This window comes from Colobus angolensis, unplaced genomic scaffold, assembly GCF_000951035.1.
Source record: "Colobus angolensis palliatus isolate OR3802 unplaced genomic scaffold, Cang.pa_1.0 Scaffold19, whole genome shotgun sequence".
In the NCBI taxonomy this organism is placed as follows: domain Eukaryota; kingdom Metazoa; phylum Chordata; class Mammalia; order Primates; family Cercopithecidae; genus Colobus; species Colobus angolensis.
Genome location: NW_012115043.1, coordinates 3573596 through 3597729, shown reverse-complemented (window position 1 = coordinate 3597729; position 24134 = coordinate 3573596). Strand labels below are relative to the sequence as shown.

At 41.2% G+C, this 24134-nt stretch overlaps 1 protein-coding gene across 2 annotated transcripts in view; it reads left to right on the top strand.

Moving 5' to 3' along the window:
* Positions 1–1861: 1861 nt before the first annotated feature.
* MAP2K5 (mitogen-activated protein kinase kinase 5) overlaps positions 1862–24134 on the top strand; it is a 268480-nt gene continuing 246207 nt past the window's right edge. For both annotated transcript variants that reach the window (XM_011940344.1, XM_011940343.1), the window contains exons 1-3: positions 1862–2633; positions 9179–9227; positions 22418–22485. In XM_011940344.1, the coding sequence (XP_011795734.1) occupies positions 2499–2633; positions 9179–9227; positions 22418–22485 (252 nt within the window). In that variant the 5' untranslated portion in view covers positions 1862–2498. The remainder of the gene's footprint in view (positions 2634–9178; positions 9228–22417; positions 22486–24134) is intronic.

Genomic DNA, 24134 nt, shown 5'->3' with positions numbered 1-24134 from the left:
TCCTTGTTCAAATCATCAAAGTTAAGATTTCTTACTATATAAAGGCTATGAAGAGCTGACGTGTAATTATATTGGCTCTGCAAATATTGGGAAAGAAATATGAGTTTGCCATTATCGTAGGAAAAGCTTCAGAATATGTATGCAAATTTGGCAAATTGAGTTGGTTTTCCCCACGGTACTTTGAATAAAAGAGACATTTTAACAAATCACAGATTCATAGAAAATCTCTAGTTTCGTGGTCTATTTTCTAAAATAATAGGAAATGAACTTTTAATAAAAGTATATGAAGACTTTTGATGAACAGTTTATTTTTCACAGAAGTGAAGTGCAGGTGAAAAGGGGCAATTCCTAGAATATCTGAAGGATCTGACTAAATGAATTTCTACCTAAGATATTAATTTACAGTAACTTAAAAGTTGATAATGTATCTCCTACAATGGACTTTCAAATTAAATATAAAAGTAACCCAGAGTAAAGTATGCAGAAAAATTTTGGTATTGTAACTGAAAATGACCAACATTAATTTTTTTCTCACATTAATCAAGCACCTTACTGTTAGAAGGGAAACTGACACACCTCCTCAAACAAGTTTACACAAAATTCAACCCCAAAAAGTAGAGCCAATTCGTGCACCTTCATAAGAAAGAGATAAAGGACGAACCTACACGTTACAATTTGTAAACAAACCTCTGTAGAGGCATCATCATTCTACAAGACTATGCACTTTAAAATCTGAGATAAGAAGGCATTTGAAGATAACCAAGGTTGGCCAGGCGCTGTGGCTCACACCTGTAATCCCCCAGCACTTTGGGAGGCTGAGGTGGGCGGATCACGAGGTCAGGAGGTTGAGACCAGCCTGGCCAACAAAGTGAAACCCAGTCTCTACTGAAAATACAAAAATGAGCGGGCACGATGGCGCCCGCCTGTAGTCCCAGTTACCGGGCAGCGGGGGAGGGCAGGAGAATCGCTTGAATCTGGGAGGCGGAGGTTGTGGTGGGCCGAGGTCGCGCCCTTGCACTCCAGCCTGGGCGACGGAGCGAGACTCTCAAAAAAAAAAAAAAAAAAAAAAAAAGATAACCAAGGTTTATTGCTACTTCCGTGATATCACCAACTGCGTAAGCAGTGCTATTTAGTTGTAAATACATGGGCTAGACCGAATATTTCTGCAACAGTTTAATAAGAGACGATGATGCGACTACTGCAGCTATCCCCAGGCAATTAAACTCTTCAGTGAATTTACTATTGCTTTTGAACAGGGAACTGTTTGCTATTTTAGGGCACTGGTGGGGTAAAGAACCTCACTGAAAAATGCAAATACGTTTTGCTAATGTGGGAGAAAGATGATGATCCTCTGAACCTGTGACTTGTAAGGGGGTATAAAAAAAGACAACTATTTCTTGAGTTCTTGCCTTGCTCTTGCTGATTCGATGCACACAACCCCACGAACATTCAGATGCATGGCTTGACAAAGTGGGGATAACCGGGAGCTGCAGCCCAGTCTTTGAAGCTTTTGTAAAGACAAACGGTCTGCAATGTTAAGCCTTAAATTGGCTTTTGACGGACTCCAGCCCTAGATCACTTTCACCCTTCGTTTGGTAGATGTTTTCACTTCGCTGTCATTAAGCAGGGTCGGGAAACGAAAGGGCCGTGACCCGGTCGCCGCGGGCGCGAGTGAGGAGGGTCTCCTGAGCGAGCAGGACCAGTCTCTCCCCGACTCGCCAAGCGCCGCGCGCCGGTTCCTCAGCTCCCAGCGCCGCGGGTGCGTCCTCCCGGGAGCCGCTGCCCTTTTCCAACATGGCGCCGCGGGAGGCGGGTCCCGCTCGTTGGCTCCCGGGGTTCCGGCGCCGCGCGTTTTGGTTCCGGAGTAACTGTGTCGCCGCCGCCTTCCTCCTCCTCCTCTTGCCGCTACCGCCGTCGCCGCCGCCGCCGCCGCCGGTCCGCGCGGCCTCGGGTGGCCGGAGCTCAGCCTGCGCGCGCCGCGCCCTGTGTCTCCGGTGGGGCAGAAGACTCGCCCCTTGACCCTCCCGTGGGGACTCTCCGTGGTGTGGCGGCCCTGGGGCTCTTTCTTAATAGCCCCGGACTGAGTCCCCTCCACTCCTAGTCCACTGACGAGCGGTGGACACCTGCCGCTGTATCTCCCCCAAACCAAGTCCTTGCCCTGCCGTCTCCTCACACCCACACGGCGGCAGAGAGCTTCACCATAGCGTTCGCTCAACTCCAGAACCTTCCGACCTCAGCTAGTTCCTGCGGGCCTCTGCCTGCTTCCCGGTGCACCCTCCCCGGGAGACACCTCAGACCCCCGACAGCCTGGGCAGGCTCGGTGCCTGTAGGTGCGTGCCTGATCACCCCTCCCCTCTTCCCACCCCCTCATCCGCCAGTCCCTTGTTTTCACCCTCTGTCCTCTGCCGCTCACTCCCCTTGTCACCTCTTGGAGCCCCTTCCTAACCAGCGGCCAGTGGGTATCCCCTACCCAAGGATGTGAGCCTCTTTAACCTGTAATGCTGTGGCTAGCCCTTGGCCCTTTTCCTGCCATGGAGAACCAGGTGCTGGTAATTCGCATCAAGATCCCAAATAGTGGCGCGGTGGACTGGACAGTGCACTCTGGGCCGCAGTTACTCTTCAGGGATGTACTGGTGAGTGGTAATCTCAGTGTCCAGATCCCAGCAAGGGGGACTCAGGGACTTGAGTAGTCAGCACCTTGACCACTGGTGACCTGAGCTAGTGGCAATGGCTACTGCTGGCTTCCTGTGGAGGCAGTTTTATTGCTTCAGGCACAGCATTGATAAATTGCAACCACTGAAACCTGGCAAATGTCTAGGACCCTGGGGAGATAGATCAAGCTGACTGAACCCCTGCCCTCAGAGAGCTCATGGCCCGGGCTGGGACACACATATAGATACAACCACGCAAATGGAAATAGCTGAATCTAGAAGAGAGGTTTTTTTCCCCCAAGTGTTTCAGGGAATGTCCCTGGACAGATTCCAGCCCTGTTTTTCTACTGAGTTCTCTGAACATGGTGACGAGCTGAGAAAGGGAAAAAGGACAACTTTAACTTACCGTGTTTGAGCACACTGTTTAATTTATTTGTTTTGAGACAGGACCTCAGTCTGTTGCTCAGGCTGCAGTGCTGTGGCACGATCTCGGCTCACTGCAGCCTCTGCCTCCTGGGCTCAAGTGATTCTCCTACTTCAGCCTCCCAAGTAGCTGGCACATGCCACCACACCTGGATAATTTTTGTATCTTGTAGAGATGAGGTATTGCCATGTTGCCCAGGCTGGTCTCGAACTCCTGCGATTTGCTTGCCTCGGCCTTGCCAAAGTACTGAGATTACAGGTGTGAATTACTGTGTCCAGCCTGAGCAAACTTAAAGCATTATTGGATGTAAGACATTTTATTTCGAAAAACATGCCCATGACAGTATGACACATCATCTGTTATTAAAATCAGTCCAGTTTCAGAGATAGTAAAATTGAGGGAAAATGTGCATCTTAGAATTGGTGATATTTTACTTTCAGATTATTCAGAATATATTTCAAATAAAATGATGGAATTTTAGAGCAGGGTGTAACACTGTAGGTGGCCTGTTCAGCTCATGTTTCTTTTTTGCAGATAGTTAGGAGCGGTGAGGTGAAATGGCTTTTCCAAAGCTGTGAGCTCAATACCAGAACTACAATTGTGTTTCACTGACTTAGCAGGTTTCTTTCCCTACATGTTGCAGCCACTTCTGATCTTTCTGGTATTCGAGATAGACAGGGTGCCTTGTGGCCCATTCTACATGCTGAATAACTGAAGCATGGAAGACAGAAGCGGACATTCCGAAAAGCACATTGCTAGCCGCAGATTTGTAGTGGAACTTACCTGCAAGTTAAGAGTGGGCAAGGTGGCAGGATCTTGGGAAGAGGAAGATTTGTGATGTCATTTTTCATTGTCTTGGGTAACTCAGTCAAAATTTGATTTCTATAACTTCATTTTGAGTTCTGGATGTTCCTGACTGCCCAGGCCATGCACATTTTTGGGTGCCTTGGCCGGGAGCTTTCCATATTGTGCATCAAATGCCGTCCTTCTCTTTGTATCCAGAGTTCTCCACACAGTCACGCACACACAGATTTCCCCTCATGATAAGGCCCAGGCTCCTTCACATGGTCCTCTAAGCACATCTGGATTGGCCCCTGTCTGCCTGGCACCTGTGTCATCTCTCATCACAGGCCCATAAACTTCTGTGCCTCACTTATATAGGTTGATTCTCAGTTCTCCCAAGTGTCCAGACTGTCTACAGTCTGCCCTTCACTGGCCAATTCCCACCTGTCCTTCCAAGCCAAGTTGTGCTTTTTCTCTGTCATTCTTGGTTATGAGCCCCACCTCTCTGTTGCCACAGCTTTGTGTGGGTCCCCCAGCAAAGCACATGTTTGATCGTGATACTTTGTCTCCTCCACTAGATGGTAAACTTCTGGAGGAGATAGGTATGTTGGTTTTTGTTTCTTCATAGGACCCCAGAATACTTGTTTAAGACAGGAACTTAAAAGAGGATGCATGCAATTATGGTTCTGTGGACAGAACATGAGGTTTAGAGTCAAGGAATTTGGGTTTAATTGAAAGCTGTCCCGCTAACTAGGCAAGTCAGTCTACCTGTCTGAGCCTTAGTTTCCTTATTTGTAAAACAGGGAAACTTGTACCTTCCTCAAAGACTTGGCAAGATTATGTGAGATTGTGACTGTGATGAGAAAGACGGGCTTTCTCTTACTCATTTAAAACAATGGAAGGTTGATTATTATGTGATTATATTATTTGATTATGTGATTATTTCAAGAACAGCCCAGTGTTTAAGACCACAAACTCTGGAGCCAAGTTGTTTAAATCGCAAGTTGTACTACTGGGGCAAGTATCTTCTGTATCTCAGTTTCTTTATTTGTGAAAAAAAAGTTGGGGAGGGGTGAAAGTAACGCCTACCTCCTAGAGTTCTGAGGACTCCTTGAGTTGATACATGTAAAGCTCTCAGAAAAACTTAGCACATAGTAAGCACACCATTAATGTTATTATTGATGGGATTGTTATTATAAGGGATTGGACTTGGGTCTTCTGTTTCTTGAGCATCTCTAAGTTGTACCTGGTTTGAGGCTGACTGGCATAACAGGAAACACTACACAAGTGGCCCTACCACTAGAGCTCAGCATGCCAGGTGTCTGCACACTTTTGGCCAGGTAAGCCCAGGTGGAGCATGTTTTGTCAGGAAGGCCTGACGAAGGACCTGTGGCAGTGGGTGTTCAGTGCTATCTCCTAATGCTCCATTTTAGCAAATGTTCAAGCCCAGATCCTGGCAGACTTCTACGATCTGTTCTCCAGGTTCATTTCATCTCTTCATCAAGAAAAGGCAAGAACCAATAGACACGTCAGCATCTCTGGCTTAGAACCTTAAACTTTAAAGCCACGTGGAACCTGGAAGAATCGCCTCATCTAATTCAGACTCATTTCAAATGAAGAGGCATGAACCCCACAGGGGGAAAATACCTTGCTAAAGCCACATAGCTAATTTTTGGCAGAACCTGACACAGATGCCAGAAGCATGTTGTAGTCACCTAGTCACCCATAACTGAGTGTCTCAGACCTGAAGTCAGCAGCTGAGGGCTCCAGTCACTGTGCATCAAATAGCTGGGAGACCCTGGGCAAGTTACTCCGTCTCTCTAGGCCTTGTCTTTTGTCTGAATCACCAGGGACTGGCTTAAGTATGGAGGCCGACCTGACCCTCAAAGGTAGAGACATTTGGGTCTTCAGTTTTGCAGCTTTCTGTGTTTCTCTTTTTCCCTGGAGACTGAATTCCTAGTTTTGGGAAAACTGTACAAGAGGTTCAGTTAGTGTGTGATGAGAGAGAATGCTCAACCCTCTCTCCTCTTCTTTTTGTGTCCTGTGGTCTCTAAGCTCAGATTTCCCCTCATCTGTAAGACTTCTGGGCCAGGAGTGGTGGCTTAGGCCTGTAATGCTAACACTTTGGGAGGCTGAGGTGGGTGGATTGCTTGAACCCAGGAGTTCGAGACCAGCCTGGGCAAATGGTGAAACCCCATCTCTACAAAAAATGCAAAAATTAGTGGCACACACCTGTAGTACCAGCTGTTAGGGAGGCTGAGATGAGAAAATCTCTTGAACCCAGAGGTTGAGGCTATAGTGAGCCGTGATTGCACCACTACATTCCAGCTTGGGTCACACAGTGAGACCCTATCTCAAAAAAGAAGAAAACACACACACACAGACACACAAAGATTTCTGTCTAAATTGAGTGTGATTTTTCCTTTCTCCTGAGTTACCAAATACTATTTGCTATTTATGTCTTTTGTTTGGTGCTTATACTCAAGTGTTTTATATTACTAGTCTTTCAGGTTTGTCTTTATCTCTATAACCAGTTTATAATCTTCCTAAAGTCAAGGATCAAGTTTTATTCTCCTGTAGCCTACAGCTTTGTGATCTTTATGTTCCTGGCATGTTGTAGATACTCAATTATGTTTTGGATCTGTCAGATATTTGTCTGATTTTTTGAAAGGAAGAAGAAAAGCATCAAAAAATGGTCATCATCAAGATATGTAAACTTCAGTTTTCTTTTTCTTTCTTTCTTTCTTTTTTTTTTTTTTTGAGGTGGAGTCTCACTCTGTTGCTCAGGCTGGAATGCAGTGGTGTGATCTCGGCTCACTGCAACCTCTGCCTCCCAGGTTCAGGTGATTCTCCTGCTTTAGCCTCCTGAGCAGCTGGGATTACAGGTACATACCACATGTCCAGCTGATTTTTTTGTATTTTTAGTAGAGACAGGGTTTCACCATGTTGGCCAGGCTGGTCTCCAACTCCTGACCTCAAGTGATCCACCCACTTAGGCCCCCCGAAGTGCTGGGATTATAGGTGTGAGCCACTGCGCCCATCCTGGTTTTCTTTTGAAACCTTCTTTAGGTTAGGTACATGTTATATTGTTGAGAGTAGAAGTCACTTTAGCTGGAAAATGTATATAAAATCATCAAATGTACCCTGCTTTAAAATGACCAGTAGATATTACTGATGTTTAAACTTCTTACCTCTTTGTCATTATGATAGCCCCACTTTATTTGCTTTAAAGAACAAAGTGGTTGTGTTCACATGATTCTCTCACTCAAGTTTGCTTTGTTCTTTCTCCCTTTTCCTCTATCAGATGAGAAGCATGTGTAGCGCCTCGTTTATGTCGATGGGCTAAGACATGCCATTGCCACTGAGCAGGTTTTCAGGTGGTGGTTAGAACTCTGCAGTTTGATGGGGTCTGCTATTCCGAAGTGGGAAGGAGCTTAAATTAGTTTGCTAACACTATAGAGGCAGAGTTCACATCTCAAGATCAGAGTTTCCTGGAAATAACCGGTGATAACTTAGAGAGTTGGGGATGGAGCAGTTGTTTTCCCCTCATTTTTTAAAACCTACACTGGCTAGAATGGGTGTTCAATAAATACTGTTGAAGGATGAAGTCAGTGAGTGAATCACCATCCTCCACTGATTGTTGGGTGCTGGAATTTCAAAGTTTTATTATGAGGTAAGCTCTGTAATATTCCAGTCATAAGTGTTTTATTTATTTACCAGACACTAGTAGGGCACTTGCCATGTGCTAGACACTCTTCTGAGCACTTTACAAATACTAACTCATTTGGTAGGTACAGCTAAGATCTGATATTACACATGAGGAAACTGAGGCACAGATATTTCGTGGACTCAGTTGTGCGAGAGAGCTAGCATCTAGCCGTAGCTGTTTGGCTGCAATTTCATGTTTTCAGGCTTTCCACTGGATTGCCTGTGTGCTTTATTCTGTACTCCCTTTACCATTTCCTATCAATAAATACTTTCTAACTATGAGAGTGTAGAAAGAATTTTTTAACACTAAAATCTTTTATAGATACTTCCTCAAAAAGTTGATGTTTCATCTGTGAAGACTAGAGTCAGAAAAAAATAATCTCTTTTGGCTGTAATGAGCAAGGGCTGCCTAAGATAGTTCTCTTTGATCAGTTTTATATTCACAGATTTATTTTTGAAAAAAAAAAAACAAAACACTATAGAGACAAGACTATTATGCAAATTGCCACTGCAGCAAAAGCTTCTAAAGAATTGCCTTTAGAAGGAAGTTGCAGCCGCCACTCTGCTAAGTGCCCTGCTTGGAAAGGCTGTGAGCTCCCTGCTGAGAAATACTGCAAGCGGCTTTGTCAGCGGCTGCCTGGTGCCAGTTCTGGTGCAGCCTGGGAGGGACATTGTGGCAGAGCTCCCGGAGAGAAATGAGGTTTGCAGGCCATTGGAGTTGGACTGGACGTGATGGAGGGTCACTTTCCCCAGAGTTTAGGTGTTCTGTGCTTATTCAATTAAGCTGTCTCAGTATACTAATTTTCATATGTTTTCAACTTTAGAGATTTATTTAAACATTGATGTCAGATTATATACACTTTTTAGATTTTTGTTGTAGGCTAGATTAACCTTATTTCGGTGTCATTAAGTATGTTTTCTATTGCTTAAGAGTAAAGGTTGATAAGAACCGTTTGTGTTAAATGTAGCATAATGGGTTTATATCATCAGGGAAACTTGTGTGTTGAACTACCATTATGAGTGCGAGGCACAGCGTTGCTTGTTGTATATCAGGAACTACATTTGTGGAATGTCTTCAATGCGCTAGGTCTAAGCTTATGTTTATTAGATTAATTTTTACACTATCTCTGTAAGTATTACTAGACCCATTTTGGAGGGTAATCAAATTGAGGCTCAGAGAGGTTAGGTGATTTTTTTTCCAAGTCATTCGTTTAATGATAAGTGCAGAGCAGAGATTCAGACCTACATCAGTCTGACTCTCAAAACCCCTTTCTCTTTCAACTGTACTGTATTCCACAGCCTCCCATAGAAGAAACCAAGTTTTTGTAAATACACAACAGTGTATTTGTATTTACACTGTTGAATTGAGAATAAAATATTATGTTATTAATAAAATGTGGAAAAGGTTTCTTAAAGATTTTTCTTCCTGGAATAGAGATTTAAACTCTGGGTTTATGTTGCTGGGCTAAGTGTGATTATGAGCTAATGTTTTTATTGTTTATGCTAACGTTTCAAAAATCTTTCCCAGGTTCTCATATTTCCTCTAGGATTTGCCACATGTTAGCAATAAAGAAGATGGCTAATTGTGTTTCTTTATTCTTTCTTTGTTTAGGATGTGATAGGCCAGGTTCTGCCTGAAGCAACAACTACAGCATTTGAATGTAAGTCTGGCTTATATACTTTCTTGACTATTCCTTTCTGCAGTCATTTTTTAAAGGGTTTATGGGTTGCATTACTTTAGAAACTGACAAAAACATTATTTATGACCATCATATGGTACATTTAAATATTTATAAATTAATACAAGTTTAATGATGATACTGAACTGAGTAATATTTTCTTATTTAATCATATCTTGGGTGAGCATATTTCTACGATATAGCTTTAATTACCAGCATGACCTTTATCTGCTCTTGCTCCTGATTGTAATAATATTGTGGGACAAAATGAAACGTAAACTACCTGTAGGCCAGTGATTATTAAGAGATTTTAATCCATTGCTGCTTTAAAACATGGAAACAAAGTAGAGCTTTTACCATGAGCATTACATGGAATAATTCTGTTTTAGTGGGGCTTGGCAGGGATGCTAGATGGTGACAGGAACACTTCAGGTCTTTAGTGCTTCCTTTCTCCCCACAGTTGGCCTGGGGACAGGGCCAGGGTGACTTGGGGACTAGAAAACTGTTTTGACATGAACCAGGTCATTGCAGAGGACATCATGGAATGAGTCATGCTAAGATGAGATAGTCAGTAGCATAGGGGCTCAGATGCTGAGAGGAATGAAGTAAGGATTTAGAACTGTAGTTTTTTTTTTTTTTTTTAGATGAGGGCTACTTTTTTTTTTGGCCACAAAGTCTCGCTATATTGCCCAGGCTGGAGGGCAGTGGTGTAATCTCAGCTCACTGCAACCTCTGCCTCCTGAGTTCAAACAGTTCTCATACCTCAGCCTCCTGAGTAGCTGAGATTACACATATGTGCTACCACGCCCGATTAATTTTTGTATTTTTAGTAGAGACAGGGTTTTGCCATGTTGGCCAGGCTGGTCTTGAACTCCTGACCTCAAGTGATCCACTCACCTCAGCCTCACAAAGTGCTGGGATTACAAGTATGAGCCACCGCGCCTGGCCAGAGGGCCACTTCTTAACGTCGAAAAATTTCAGTTTCTCTGCATGATAGGATACTTTTTTGTTTCTGTTTTTTATGAAGATGGTTACTTACAGAGAATACAATGGGTACTTCCTTTTTAGAGGATAATTTGGCATTTCTTATCAACATATAAAATGTGCAAAACCTTTAACTTAGCAGATCCACTTTTAGGAAGCTGTTCAACAGAAATAGCTACACATGTGTTGAATGCCCTTCAAACAAGGTGTTCATTGTGAGATGATGATTATTATTATTACTGTTTTTAGAGACAGGATCTTGCCTTGGTGCCACACCTGGAATGCTGTGGCACGATGGCTCACTGTAACCTCGAACTCCTGGCTTAAACAATCCTCCCATCTCAGCCTCCCAAGTAGCTGGGACTACAGGCATACACCACTATGCTTGGCCAATTTTTAAATTTTATGTGGAGATGGGGTCTTGCTATGTTGTCCAGGCTAGTCTTGAACTCCTTGCCTCAAGTGAGCCTCCTGCCTTGACCTCCCTAAGTGTTGGGATTATAGATGTAAGCCACTGTGCCTGGCCCATTGTGGGATTATTTATTATGGAGATAGGATCTTACTCTTTTGCCCAAGCTGGAGTGCAGTAGTGAGATTACAGCTTGCTGTAGCCTTGACCTCCTGGCTCAGGCTTGTGGGATTATTTTCAACAGCAAAAAATTAGAGGTAAACTAAAAGCCTAGTATAATGGATTAATAAATTACAATTTATTTATAATTCAAAGCATTAAACAGTAACTAAAAAGAATGAGTTAGGATTTTTTACATTGATATGGAAAGGTATCTGTGAAATATTGTTGAATAAACCAATAATGCATATAGTATTATCCCATTTTGTAAAAAATCCAACCCCACTTCCCCAACTTTATGTGTGTATTGAAAGATAGGATCTGAAGAGTGCCTACTACAGTACTTTCCAGTGACTTACTTTCCAGTGACCTGGAAAATGGACTTGGGGCCTGAAGCTTGGGTTAGCGGGGTGGATGAATGAGCACACTTTTTACTTTATATATTTCTCTATTGTTTGAACATTTTTCAACAATCATTACCTGTTTTTAAAAGCTATAATGAGTAGAACTCTTAATGTAATTAGCATTTTGTTAGTCACATTGAACTCTGTGCTATAGAAAAATAGTACATCTGTCTGAAATACATACACTAGTGTTGTAAGCTTTATTCAGACTCTTTGCAGTAACTCCTTGTGGGTGCCATGGGTTTCATGGACAGTCTGATAGTTACCATTCGGAGTACTTACTACTGATAGATGCTTTGCTAAGAGCATTCCACGGGTTATTTTACTTCTTTTAACCGTCACAAGATCCCCACGAAGTACTTGTTATTTTTTTGAGAGAGAGTATTGCTCTGTTGCCCAGGCGGGAGTGCAGTGACATGATCATAGCTCACGGCAGCCTGAAACTCCTGGGCTCAAGTGATCTTCCTGCCTCAGCCTCTCGAGTAGCTGGGACTGCAGGCACCCACCTCCATGCCTGGCTAATTAAAAATTTTTTATGTAGAAATGGGGTCTTGCTGTGTTGCTCAGGCTGGTCTTGAACTCATGACCTCAGGTGATCCTCCCATCTTGGCCTTTCAAAGTACTGGGATTATAGGTGTGAGCCACTGTACCCACTAAGTACTTAAAAGGACTGTTATTAGCTCTGTTTTGGTTGAGGAAAGGAAGTGTTCTTTAAGCAACTTGCTCAAAGTCTCGCAGCTGTTAAGTCGTAAAGTGGAATTTCTGGAGTAGTTTCCAAAGTGTATATTCTCAACCACTGTACTGAGCTTGTTTTGAGAGTTGTCATAATTATTGAAGTCACATATTCTGGTTGTTCTTATCCATGGTAAAAAGAAGTTTACTTTGTACTTTGTGCTTTTCGGGTCCCCAAAGTGGCTTGATGTGCCTGTGCCTGCCTCATTGGCTTCCAGGTAGGGTTCATAATAATAATAATACTGATTATTTTAACTATCATTCATTGATAGCTTGCTCTGTGCCAAGCAGTGTACTAGATGATTTGCCTAAGTTGTTAGTAATCTTTATACTGACTCTGTGAAATAGGAAAATTATACCTGTGAGGAAACAAGCTCAGAGGCCTGAAATGATTGCTGAATGTGATTGCTTGGAAGAGTGAAGCCCAGGTTCAAACACACATTTTTTTGACTATAAAACTTGCACTCCTTATCCCCAAGTGTGTCAAAAACCTGTTAAGTGTAAATATAGATAAACCTCTACTACTACAGGTTTAGGTTCTGTGATACCGTGCTGTATCTTTTGCTCCATCAATGGCAGCAACTCTGTGCCCATCTGCATGTGGGCCAGTTTTAGATGAAAAACAGTAAATACAAAACACACCCACAGACAAAATAATGACAGTTCTTAGTTTTTTTGTGTGTGTTTGGATTATCATTACTTTCAACTATAGACTTGAAATCCTAGGCAGGCTTTTTTCATGATTATTTTATGGTTACTTTTTTTCTTAACCAAAAATCCGAACCAATAAGCGGAATCTATGTTTAAGAAATAATTGAGAAGATATAGCTTATAAGCTAATTTACTGGAATTTTGGAAATATTTCAGTGGCTTATGGGTATAATGGAACAACCCTTGAATAAATACAACTTTAATAAAAGAAATACTTATAGTAATACATTTTTGGTTTTTTGAAATGGTCTGGCTCTGTCACCCAGGCTGGAGAGTGCAGTGGTGCGATCTCAGCTCACTGTAACCTCTGCCTCCCAGACTCAAGCAATCCTCCCACCTCAGCCTCCTGAGTAACTGGGACTATAGGTGCATGCCACCACACTGGCTAACTTTTGTATATTTTGTAGAGATAGGCTTTGACTAATTTGCCCAACCTGGTCTTGAACTCCTGGGCTCAAGCAATCCACCCTCCTCAGCCTCTCAAAGTGTTGGGATTACAGGTGTGAGCCACTGCACCAGGCCTTATAGTAATACATTTAATACTGAAAATATACCTAACGCTAATTGATATCTTATACAAAAGAAATGGTGTTATAGTTAGTGATACGAATTAAGCAACAAGAGAGAGGGTAGCTGTCAAATGTACCTGTTTTGTATAAATGTAGAGAAAAAGAGTTGAGTGAGTGGAAAAGAGGGGAAAGGTCAGATAATGTTACAGATTCTCCAGTTCTGAGAAATGGCGTCTCTTCAGTGAAACCTCTGGTGATTCCAGATGGCATTAATCTCTCTTCACCTTTACTAGAGCAGGGAACCCCTTCAGCCTGCCTTCTGGTCGGTATGTGCATGTTACCTTCCCTCACTCCATTTTGAGTCACTTGGTGTTATGTACCATGTTTTATTCCACTCTTTCTCTCTTCTTAGTAATGAGCTTGCTGCCTTAGAGGAACACACTTGTTGAATGAGTGGAATGTTATGTGAGTCCACATTCAAATGAAAATTATAAAATGCACATGTCTAAATCTAAATGAGTAATTTGCTTTTTTGAATTATTTGTGTTATAGCCTGAGCATGGGATATAATTGGTTGGTGGTAGACAATTCAGGCCTCCAAATTCAAATTCCCACATTTGACTGACCCAAGGGGGTCAAACCCAAGGGGCTATATTCTTTCTGATTTTTTTTTCTGGGCATGGTGTTTCCAAGGGAAGTTAGGGCTGGATGAGGAGAGGGACATCTGTCTGCTGAACTCACCTTTTGGCTGATGGTCCTAAACCTTGTTTTCTTATTAAAAGGACCTCTTTTAGGTCCTTATTCTCCCTTACATCTAGAGCTCACAGTTCTACAGGCTGTACAAGCATGGCACTAGCATCTGCTTGCCTTCTGCTGAGGAAACTTTTACTTATGGTGGAAGGGGAATGGGCAGCAGGCGTGTCACGTGTCAAGAGAGAGCAGAGGAGGTGCCAGGCTCCTTCAACCAACCAGTTTCTCACATGAACCAACAGCGTGAGAACTCACTGCCATGGAAAGGGCACTGAATCATTCATGGGGTATCCACCCCCAAGACCAAAACACCTCCTGCCAGGCCCCACCTGCAACACTGGGGATCACTTTTCAATATGAGATTTGGAGGGGACAAATGTTCAAACCATATCATTGTGGAAATAAATTTGTAAGATAAATTCTTAGAGTTGGAACTGCTGAGACAGAGAGTACCCATATTTAAATTTCAATATCTTACTGCGTTTGCTCACCAAAAGGCAGAACCAATCTACACTCTCATCAACAGTGTGTGAGAAGGCCCATTTCCCTGTCCAATCCCATCAACTCTGGACATTAGCAAACCTTTTAGTCAATGTCAGTTTGATAGGTGAAAAAGATTACTATATTACTGTTTTATTTTATAGTTTTTAAATTGTAAATGAGGTTGAATATATTCTCATTTGTATTTGGCTATTTGTATTTTTTGTATTTACTTTCCTTTTTTTTTTGAGACAGAGTCTCACTCTGTTGCCTAGGCTGGAGTGCAGTGGCCTGATCTCAGCTCACTGCAACCTCCGCCTCAGGGGTTCAAGTGATTCTCCTGCCTCAGCCTCCCAAGTAGCTGGTACTACAGGCATGCACCACCACACCTGGCTAATTGTTTTGTAGCTTTAGTAGATACGGGGGTTTCACCATGTTGACCAGACTGGTCTCGAACTCCTGACCTCAGGTGATCTGCCCGTCTCAGCCCCCCAAAATGCTGGGATTACAGGTGTGAGCCACCGCCCCTGGCCAGCTATTTGTATTTAATTTCTATAAACTATTTGTCACCTTTGCCTGTTTTTCTATTTGGTTATTTATCTTTTTCTATTGATTTAAGGGTTTTCCAATATTAAGGCTGTCCCTTTGTCTTGTGTATTACAAATGTTTTTGCTCTTTTCAGTTTGTTCTGGTCTTTTTATTCTCTCTTCTTTTTTCCATAGAGAAGTTTAAAGTTTTTACATGGTCAAACTTACTTATTTTCCTTTGTAACTTGTGGGTTTATGTCCTGCTTAGGAAGGTCTTCTACAGTCCAGGATATTGAAGAAGCATTCATTCATATTCTTTTTTCCTTCTACTTTAATGAGGTTAAACACACACACAGTTATGTATATAAATTTGTATGTTTGTATGTGTCATATTGTGGGTTTTTATAAAAAGCATGTATTTTTAATGCAAAGTTCAGAATTTTTATTTTTTTTTTGAGACGGAGTCTGGCTCTGTCACCCAGGCTGGAGTGCAGTGGCCGGATCTCAGCTCACTGCAAGCTCCGCCTCCTGGGTTTATGCCATTCTCCTGCCTCAGCTTCCCTAGTAGCTGAAATTACAGGTGCCCACCACCATGCCTGGCTAATTTTTGTATTTTTTAGTAGAGACGGAGTTTCACCATGTTGGTCAGGCTGGTCTCGAACTCCTGACCTCAGGTGATCCACCCGCGTCAGCCTCCCAAAGTGCTGGCATTACAGGTGTGAGGCACTGCTCCCAGCCCTTATTTTTCTTAATTCTTGCACCATCTTCAGTTTATTTTGGTGAAATAAATCAGGTGGGCATCCAACTTTATTTTTCAAGCAGATAGCTGATTCCACACCAGTTGTTGAATAATTTTTCTTTCCCAGATGTGAGAACCTTTCTGAGATGAAGCTAAATTCCATAACCATAAAAAATCGTGTGTGTTTGCATTTCTGGGTTCTACATATGCTGTAAGAGCTTGACATTCATATAGGCCCAGAGACCCCTGCTGATTTTCACAGTTTCATTAGCAGATTAATGAGTACACCAACACATGAGGTGATAAAAATCAACCGTGCCCACTAATGCATTTCCTGTGCATATCTGTTACTCGTGTTCCTCTGCCTGCATTTTCTCTAGAGAAATAACTACTGTAAAATGACTGTTGGATTGGTGTTCCTGGACAGTAAAATCTCACTGGTGACTTGAAACATGCGTTTTAAGTCCATGTAGACAAATGCTGTCTTAAACCTATAAAAACCATGTGGTTTCACTTTTCCATGACACTCATGTATTCTGATCTGTAGCTCTCGCAAGTGTTTTCACATTTGTCAAACCGTGCATCTGAGTTTGGTTCAGAAAACATGGTTATAGGATAAATATTTATTGAATTTGTGCCTTCCTTCAACTTTGACTAGTTTATAGTCTCTTCTCATTGCACAGAATCATTTTTAGCTGTTTTATGAACTGCTGTAAGATTATTTTGTACTTAGAGTGGAAATCTTTAAACCAACACGTCACATCTCGTTTTAAATTTGACATAGTATGACCGTATGACCATTTAAGGCAAAATTGCAATTCTGGAAGTTGTAAATTCTCAGAGTGTAGGAAACAACTATAGCTGATAACTGGAGTGACACCTGTAGGAGATACTCTTATGTTCAGATGGCCATGACAATCTTGTTAAGAATAGTTGGGTGGGAGCCTCTTTTTGCTTCAGAGAAGAGTCTGAATCATAAAATATTTGGAAGAAATGAAGTTTCATTTCCTTAAACAATTGTATGTGTAAAAAGATAAAGGGTCGTTTTTAAGTAAAACTAGGTAAGTTAGTGAAAAATTGTCACAATAAAACTACACTGAGCCTGAAAATTATTTAACATTTAAGAGTTAATTATGCATCCTAGAGTTTGAGGCAAATAAGAGAGCTTTAATTTGTTGAAATTTTGGCTTTAAATATTACTGATGCAAAAAGTCCAAATCCCTTTTAGTCTTATGAGAGTAGTCATTTCTTGTTAATAGTCTTGCTGATTTGTATGAAAATTAAGAAGTCTGGGTCCTTTACTCAAGCACCAGACTAGTTGTTCCTTAAGGTCAGTAGACAGTGCAGCTTATTTTTGAATCCCTACCATAGTACCTGGCACATAAGAGACACTCTGTATGTGTTTCTGGAATGCATGGATGGTTGAATAGTGAAGTAATAAGGATAAACTTTCTATATCCCATTCATCAGCAAGTCCTGTTGGCTCTATCTTCAAATTTATCCAGCATGTGATGACTTCTCAAAACCTCAGCTTGGTTGAGGCCACCATCATTTCTCACCAGGATTAGGACAGTGGCCTCCTAACTGGTCTCCCTGTTCTACTTTTGCCTCTATACAGCCACTTTTCCACATGGCAGCCAGAGTGATTCTTTTAGAAGTCAGGTGACACCACCACGCTTACAACCCTCCAGTGATTTCCATCTCATTCCAAAGTAAAAGACCAAGTCCTTAAAATGCCCTGCAAGGCTCTGCATTTTCACATGTGGCCTCAACCTGTCCCACCATTGTTTCTGTGAACCCGGTGAATTTCTCCGCCCATCTCTCATTCTGTTGTAGCCACTCTGGCTTTCTTTTTGTCTGTCAAACATGCTAGGCATTCCTCTGACCCAGGGCCTTTGTATTAGCTGCTCCCTCTGCCTGGAACAGTCTTTCCCCAGCTATCAGCATGGCCCACTCCCTCACCTCCTTCAGTCTCTTTCTACTAGAGTGTAAGTTCCATGAGAGCAGGATTTTGTTTGTTTTTTCCTTTTTCACTGTTACTGTCCCAGTGCCCAGAACAGTGCCTGCCACCTAGTGGGTACTTTTATTTGCTGGAAGGAGGAAGAAAGCAAAGAAGTAAGGAAGGAATCAGGAAGAGGGAAGCAGGAAGATAAATTAAAACTCATGGATATGAAGATGTGGCCATGGAAAGTACGGCCTCTAGTCCTGCCCAAGTCATTAACTCCTTGCCTGAGAAGGGCTTTAAACTTAACATCTTTTATGTTAGTTTCCTGTTGATGTCTTTCTCACTCCTACAATTATGTTTTCATTTCTTTTCTCTTACCTGGGAAAACTGCCTTTGCAGTAGTTCCAATTGCCACCTGGCACAGAAGGAGTGTGACAAATGACATATAATATATTGCCTTAACTTTCTGTAGCTCTGTGTAGAAGCTAGATTGTTTCTCTTGAAAGCTTTCTTGAGCCCCTGTCACCGCAGTGGGTGCTGTTTGTCTGAGAGCTCCCTGAGTCTGCTGTTTGTCTGCTGTTTACTCAGTAGGCCATTCTGACCGCCCCTTACCTGAGGCTGCCTCTCCTCTCTATTGGGCCTTTATGTTTCTCTTCTTGGTTTTTCTTTTGGATTGCATGTTGCTTCAAATAAAATCGCTAACAACATATGGCCTGTTATGATTCTCTTTTCCCAAACTCTGCCATTTTGTATATTTGTGACACACTGCAGATTTTGTGAAGATTGCTTCATAATATTTGTTTACCATCTGCTGCACTCTATTTGGTATCTTGCTAGGATTTTTTCCTCCATTTTAAGTGACATTAACAAAATCTAGCCAGTACATAGGCTTTCTGGTTCTACTTTTGCTTCCCTAATGTGCTGGAAAATCATATTACTATGCTCCAGGCAACTAGAGAAGCCTGGAATTCTCATTGTGAACCAGTGTATCAGATCTGTCTGCTCCCCCACCCCCACCCCTTTTCTTGGTCATATCCGGTAATGCGTTTTTGGTCAGATGGCAAAGAACCTCCATGTATAAGATAGAAAAAGCTCAAATTATTTTTTTACTTCTTACTACTTAGTACCACTACTTCCTAGTGTTGTTCTCTAACATATTTATACCTCTGAAACTTCGTGCCAGTTTAGTAAGTTTTTATGATTTATGGTTCCAGCTAGTGTAATTTTTATAGCTTATCCAGTTTGATAGACAGCTAGCCTGAGTCTTGGCTAGATGGGCTGTATGTATCCAAGTTTTTGTTCAGAAAAGTATTTTAGGCTACTGTCATAGTAATTTGCTTAGTATGTATTTCTGCTTTCTTACCCTTCACTAACTTTTCGTAGTTGTCAATTCACCATCTTTAGAAGGAAGTGTGTTTTTGCTTTACAGGTTAAGGTGAATGGTTTGCTCTTGGGCTGCCATCAAGGGGTCAGAGATAGCTTAGCTTTTGCCTTTTGACTGGAGCCACCAGTCTTCTCATGGGTGTGGTTATTTTCCAACTCAATTTCCTCTTGGACGAAAACAAGGAGTCTTTAATAAAACAACTAAGCATAGATACTAAAGAGCAAATCAGACAGTCTCCCAAACAGCAGTTTGTAAAGAAAACCAATACCTACATAAAACTAGGTATCCTATTAACCCATAACATCTATTAATCAGTATGTCATATAAGCCTGATTTTATCTCCAGCGTTTCTTAGAATGCCTTTTTCAACTTATCTGAGATCTTCTTTTGGAGTCAGAACCCCTAAGTGGATAGTTCCAACATTTTATCACTGGGTTGATGTCAAAAGCTATTCTAGCCTTTTGGCTTCAGTTTTCTGTCCACTTAAACAAATGCTCTTGTAATGTTTCTTAGCTCTTTTTTATTTATTTATTTTTTTTGAGACAGAGTCTCACTCTGTTGCCCAGGCTGGAGTGCAGTGGCGCGATCTCGGCTCACTGCAAGCTCCACCTCTTGGATTCACGCCATTTTCCTGCCTCAGCCTCCCGAGTAGCGGGGACTATAGGTGCCCGCCACCATGCCCGGCTAATTTTTTGTATTTTTAGTAGAGACGGAGTTTCACCATTCACAGGATGGTCTCGATTTCCTGATCTCGTGATCTGCCCGCCTCAGCCTCCCAAAGTGCTGGGATTACAGGCGTGAGCCACTGCACCTGGCCTCATAGCTACTTTTTATGCAATTTCTCTACAGTAAATTATTCTGGTAGCTGACTTCTTTCACTGATCTCTTTCTTCTGAAATAATCCCTCAAGAGATTTCTTAGAAATGTAGAATTCCAGAATATTTTGGTTTAAGTAGCCTTAAAGGTTCAGGCTCTAGCTTTGAGAATTTGAAGAACTCTCCTTTTGTTCTTGTAATTTAAATGATCTTTCTGTAATCGGTGCCCCCTCCTTTTTAAAATAAATTATAAGAAGGGTTTTCACTCGTTTTACCAAAATATAAGCACCTGCCCATCCTATGTGAGCAATACCTTATTCAGGTCTTGTGCATATTGAAATTCGGTATAAGCAGTCTCTTTTTAACCATCATCTCTATAGCTAGCTTAGTTGCAGAAATGAGATTTATTTAAAAAAACGACTTTATTCAGGCTGGAAATTGTTTTTATGCCAAGTTCAGGACTTCGTAAAGAACAAATCAGTTTAGCGTACATTTAAAGAGAATTTGACCTGGTTTTAAAGCAAAAATGTAAAGTGCTTTCATGTGTGGTGATATCATTTGTACTCTGTTTTTTCCTGTCTCCTGCATTTTTAAGAAAACTTTCACCTTAACCTTGAAAATATTAGTTTCTAGAACCTATATATAGAGAGACTCCTTTCTTCTCTTTCTACAGCTAGAATGGCATTTCTCCCCCAATTTGGCCCTAGAGATTCTGTATCTAAAGTGAACAAATGAAAGAAAAGGTGCTAGATTCCTATAAAGTTCTTTATGTGTGTAACATCTCTCAGGACTGTGCCTTCTTCATTACTGAAAGTGACCAGTGTATGCCTTTTACTCTGAAAAGAGGCAACTCTTGATAGCAGAATACTGGTAATGACTCTCCTAGATTTAGACACTGTGATCTTGATGATGCCAACTCACATTGAGTTGGGGAACTCTGCAGCAGTGAACCAGGATCCAGAAACAAATGTTTGGAAAGAAAACCTGAATGAGAGCTGTGAGTCACTGAACAGGACTGGTCCAAGTGCTGGTTTCTATCATGCTATCAGATTGCTGTTGGCCACTGAAGAGATAAAGAGAGAAAGTATTTTGCTTGAAAATAGGTTAATTGTGAAAGAACATAAGCTTCCTCCTAGGGTCCCCATAACCTTGTCACCAAGCAGGGGGATATCCTTGGAACTACAGCCGGACAGGAGGGAAGACCCACTGACCTGTGGTAGGGGAAGATCCATGTGTTGAACTGAACTCCCTCTGTACTTTCAGTAAGTGTCCCCTGAGCATGTTGTGCAAGCTTATTCTCTTCATGATGAGAGATTTGTCTGAGGTTCTCCAGGCTTGGGATCAGAACAGTCTTTCTATGTGATCAAATCAGCAATTATATGCCCAAGAGTGAACAAAAATAATAATAATTCTGAGTGTTAACGAGCACACCAGAACTGAGGCAGCCTACTGAGAGCCTGCCCCTTCCAAGTTGTCCCCTTGGGAGGCTGTGTACATTGCTTAGGATGTTTTTGGCATTTCTTTCAACTGTGCATTTACAGTCTACTACATAGGCTGTCCTCACTGTTCACAAATCTTTATAGAAGGATGAATAGTTAACTATATATTTAGAAATAGCCATAAGTCATTCTTAGACATGCTTGGCAGATTCTTAGACATGCTTGGCAGATCAGGCCAACAATTCCATTTTGGGTTAAAAATGAGATTTAATATTCTCACATAGTCTATCTTCAGGTTTTTAAAGCAGTTTTGAAAAGATATTTCAAAAACTACTTTGAATAAGAGAAGTATCATGAAATAAGTACATTATTTCTAGATGTGACCTCTGATGATACTTGCTCAAATGTACACATTCTGGTTATGTAGTTTGTGAAGTCTTATCCTCCAGCCTTAAGACTTAAATTATTTCAAAATAGCATGAATAGCATTTGAAGCTTACTATGGCTGGAGAGTATGCAAAACAAGTGAAACTGTTCAGAAAGAGAGCTGCTAAATAGAATGGGATAGAGAGACCTGTATTAGAGCTGCTTTACAAGTTAACCTTGCACTAGGCCTAGGTTCTTCTGTGGAAAGAGAATAATAACAATGATGTTCATGTCGTAGGTTTATTATGAGGTTTTCAAGGAGGTATTGCATATGAAGCACAGCTCACAGTGCCTCATATATAGTAGAGTTCAATAAGTGTTAGCCATTTTTATCATGCTGCTGTGACATGGTAGATTGCCTGGGAGAGAGGAAGAATGGAGAAATCGGGGTATGGTGCCGTTTGGGAGATTTAAAAAGTACGGATAGTAGAACAAGACTGGCCTCTCTTTGGTTTTTAGTTCCCCTAACCAAACCTGTTTTGTCATACTCCAGTTATATTTACTTTAACCTAGATATATGTTGTGAATGACATGAGCAATATTTTAATTTTCTGCTATCCCTAAAAGAAAGTTTTGTATTGAGATTCTGATCGTACTCCAAATGGAAAACAAAACAACAAACTAATAATGTCAACATCCCCCCAAAATGTGGTGTTGAGGGTTAGAATATCACGTTGTAATAAACTGTTTGTATTATGTTCCCTTTGTGCATTAAACAAATGCACACCTTATCATTTGCATTATGTTGCTTTTAAACAGATGAAGATGAAGATGGTGATCGAATTACAGTGAGAAGTGATGAGGAAATGAAAGCAATGCTGTCATATGTAAGTGTACTACAAATGAGGACTATTTTTTAAAATGTTAATGTGATTGAGGTTGCTGTTTCTTGGGTATAGTGAAGACGTAAATAAATCACAGTTGTCATACATTTTTCTATATAATAGGTAAAGGTTTCAAGGATTTCCGTATGTGAAAGTTAAGGGCATTATTTTCAAAAGACACTTACTGATCATATCATAAACATTAAGAATAATGCATCTTAATGACTTTTGCATTAGGTATCGTGCAGACTAAATGGACTATCAATTTCCTGTATTTTTTATGCAGTACTTAAAGTAACGGCTCATTAAAAATGAACCCCTGGGCTCTAAAAAATTTTTCAAAATCTACTTTCAACTGGAGATCTCTCTCACCCTTCCAGACTATAGTTACAATGTAGCTGCAGGCTTAATATGGATACACGATTTAAAGATGTACTCTTGGTTATTTATGCACTACCCATAGTACTCCCACCGAAAATGAACTACAGGGTTACTTACTGAATCAAAGTGATCTGAATATATTCTGAAATGACTTTTCTTTTGTGTTTAAAATTTTACGGAAAATCTGCATTAACAGTTGTCTGATACTGAAGTAAACAAGAGAAAAGGGCATATTTCTAAAGCTTCGATACTAAGCTTGAAAGATTCAGCTATCATGAGGAGACATAGGTTACCTGAGTCTTGATTTGAGCCTTCCTCTCAAGTTTTGTTTTATTATATCTGAGTCTGTAATCTGTTTACAAAACCTTTTCCAGGGTCTGGTAGAAAGAGCATTGTACTGGAAGTCAGGAGACCTTAGCTCTTCTGTGGTTTCTTGGCCCTAGGCAAATCACTTAACCTTTCAGTGCCGTAGTTGCCTCATCTGTCAATTGTGGATAATAATACTTGTCCTTTATACTGCACAGGGCCATTGTAATGATCAAATGGGAGAATAGATGTGAAAGCCCTTTGAAAAGTTAAAAGTTCTATACAAATGCAAATGATGGAATCATTTGGAATCATGTGGAAATGATGGAATCAGGGCTCTTGCTTTTCACTGAGACCCTAATCTTAGTCAACAGTTAGGTTGTAGGTTTTTGATAGACTTCAACTTCAGCCACAATATTGTTTCATTGTAATGAAAACTGTGAACTATCTGTATGGGTTTCCGCCAATAGTTTTAATTTAGGGTAGGAGGATAGAGAACAAGAAGGATAGGATGATTAACAGAGCATTGCATTCCAACCAGCACAGAATAGGAAAAGTCAATTTCCCATTGACTTCCCATTAACTTATGTGAGAGTCTTTGTGTACTGCGAATTTAGAGCTGGGCTCATCAGTACCTTGAAAGGCAGAGTAGGATTGTCTGCTGAAAAGGTCTAGCACTAGTATTGATAGATTGGCTAACTCTCCTGAGAATGTGACATGCTTATATTTAGAAAACACACACACACACACACACAGAGATGGGTTCTAATTTTCTCACATATGTGCATTGCAGAGAACTGACATCAGTATACTTTCATTATGTATTCAACTTAACCACATGCAAAAGATATGTACTTTTGGGTATGATCTTACAAACTGTGCTTTTTGAAAATGTTAGTGGGTGTGATCATAGTGATAATAATAATGATGATTTCCATTTCTGAGTTACTGCTATATACAAAATG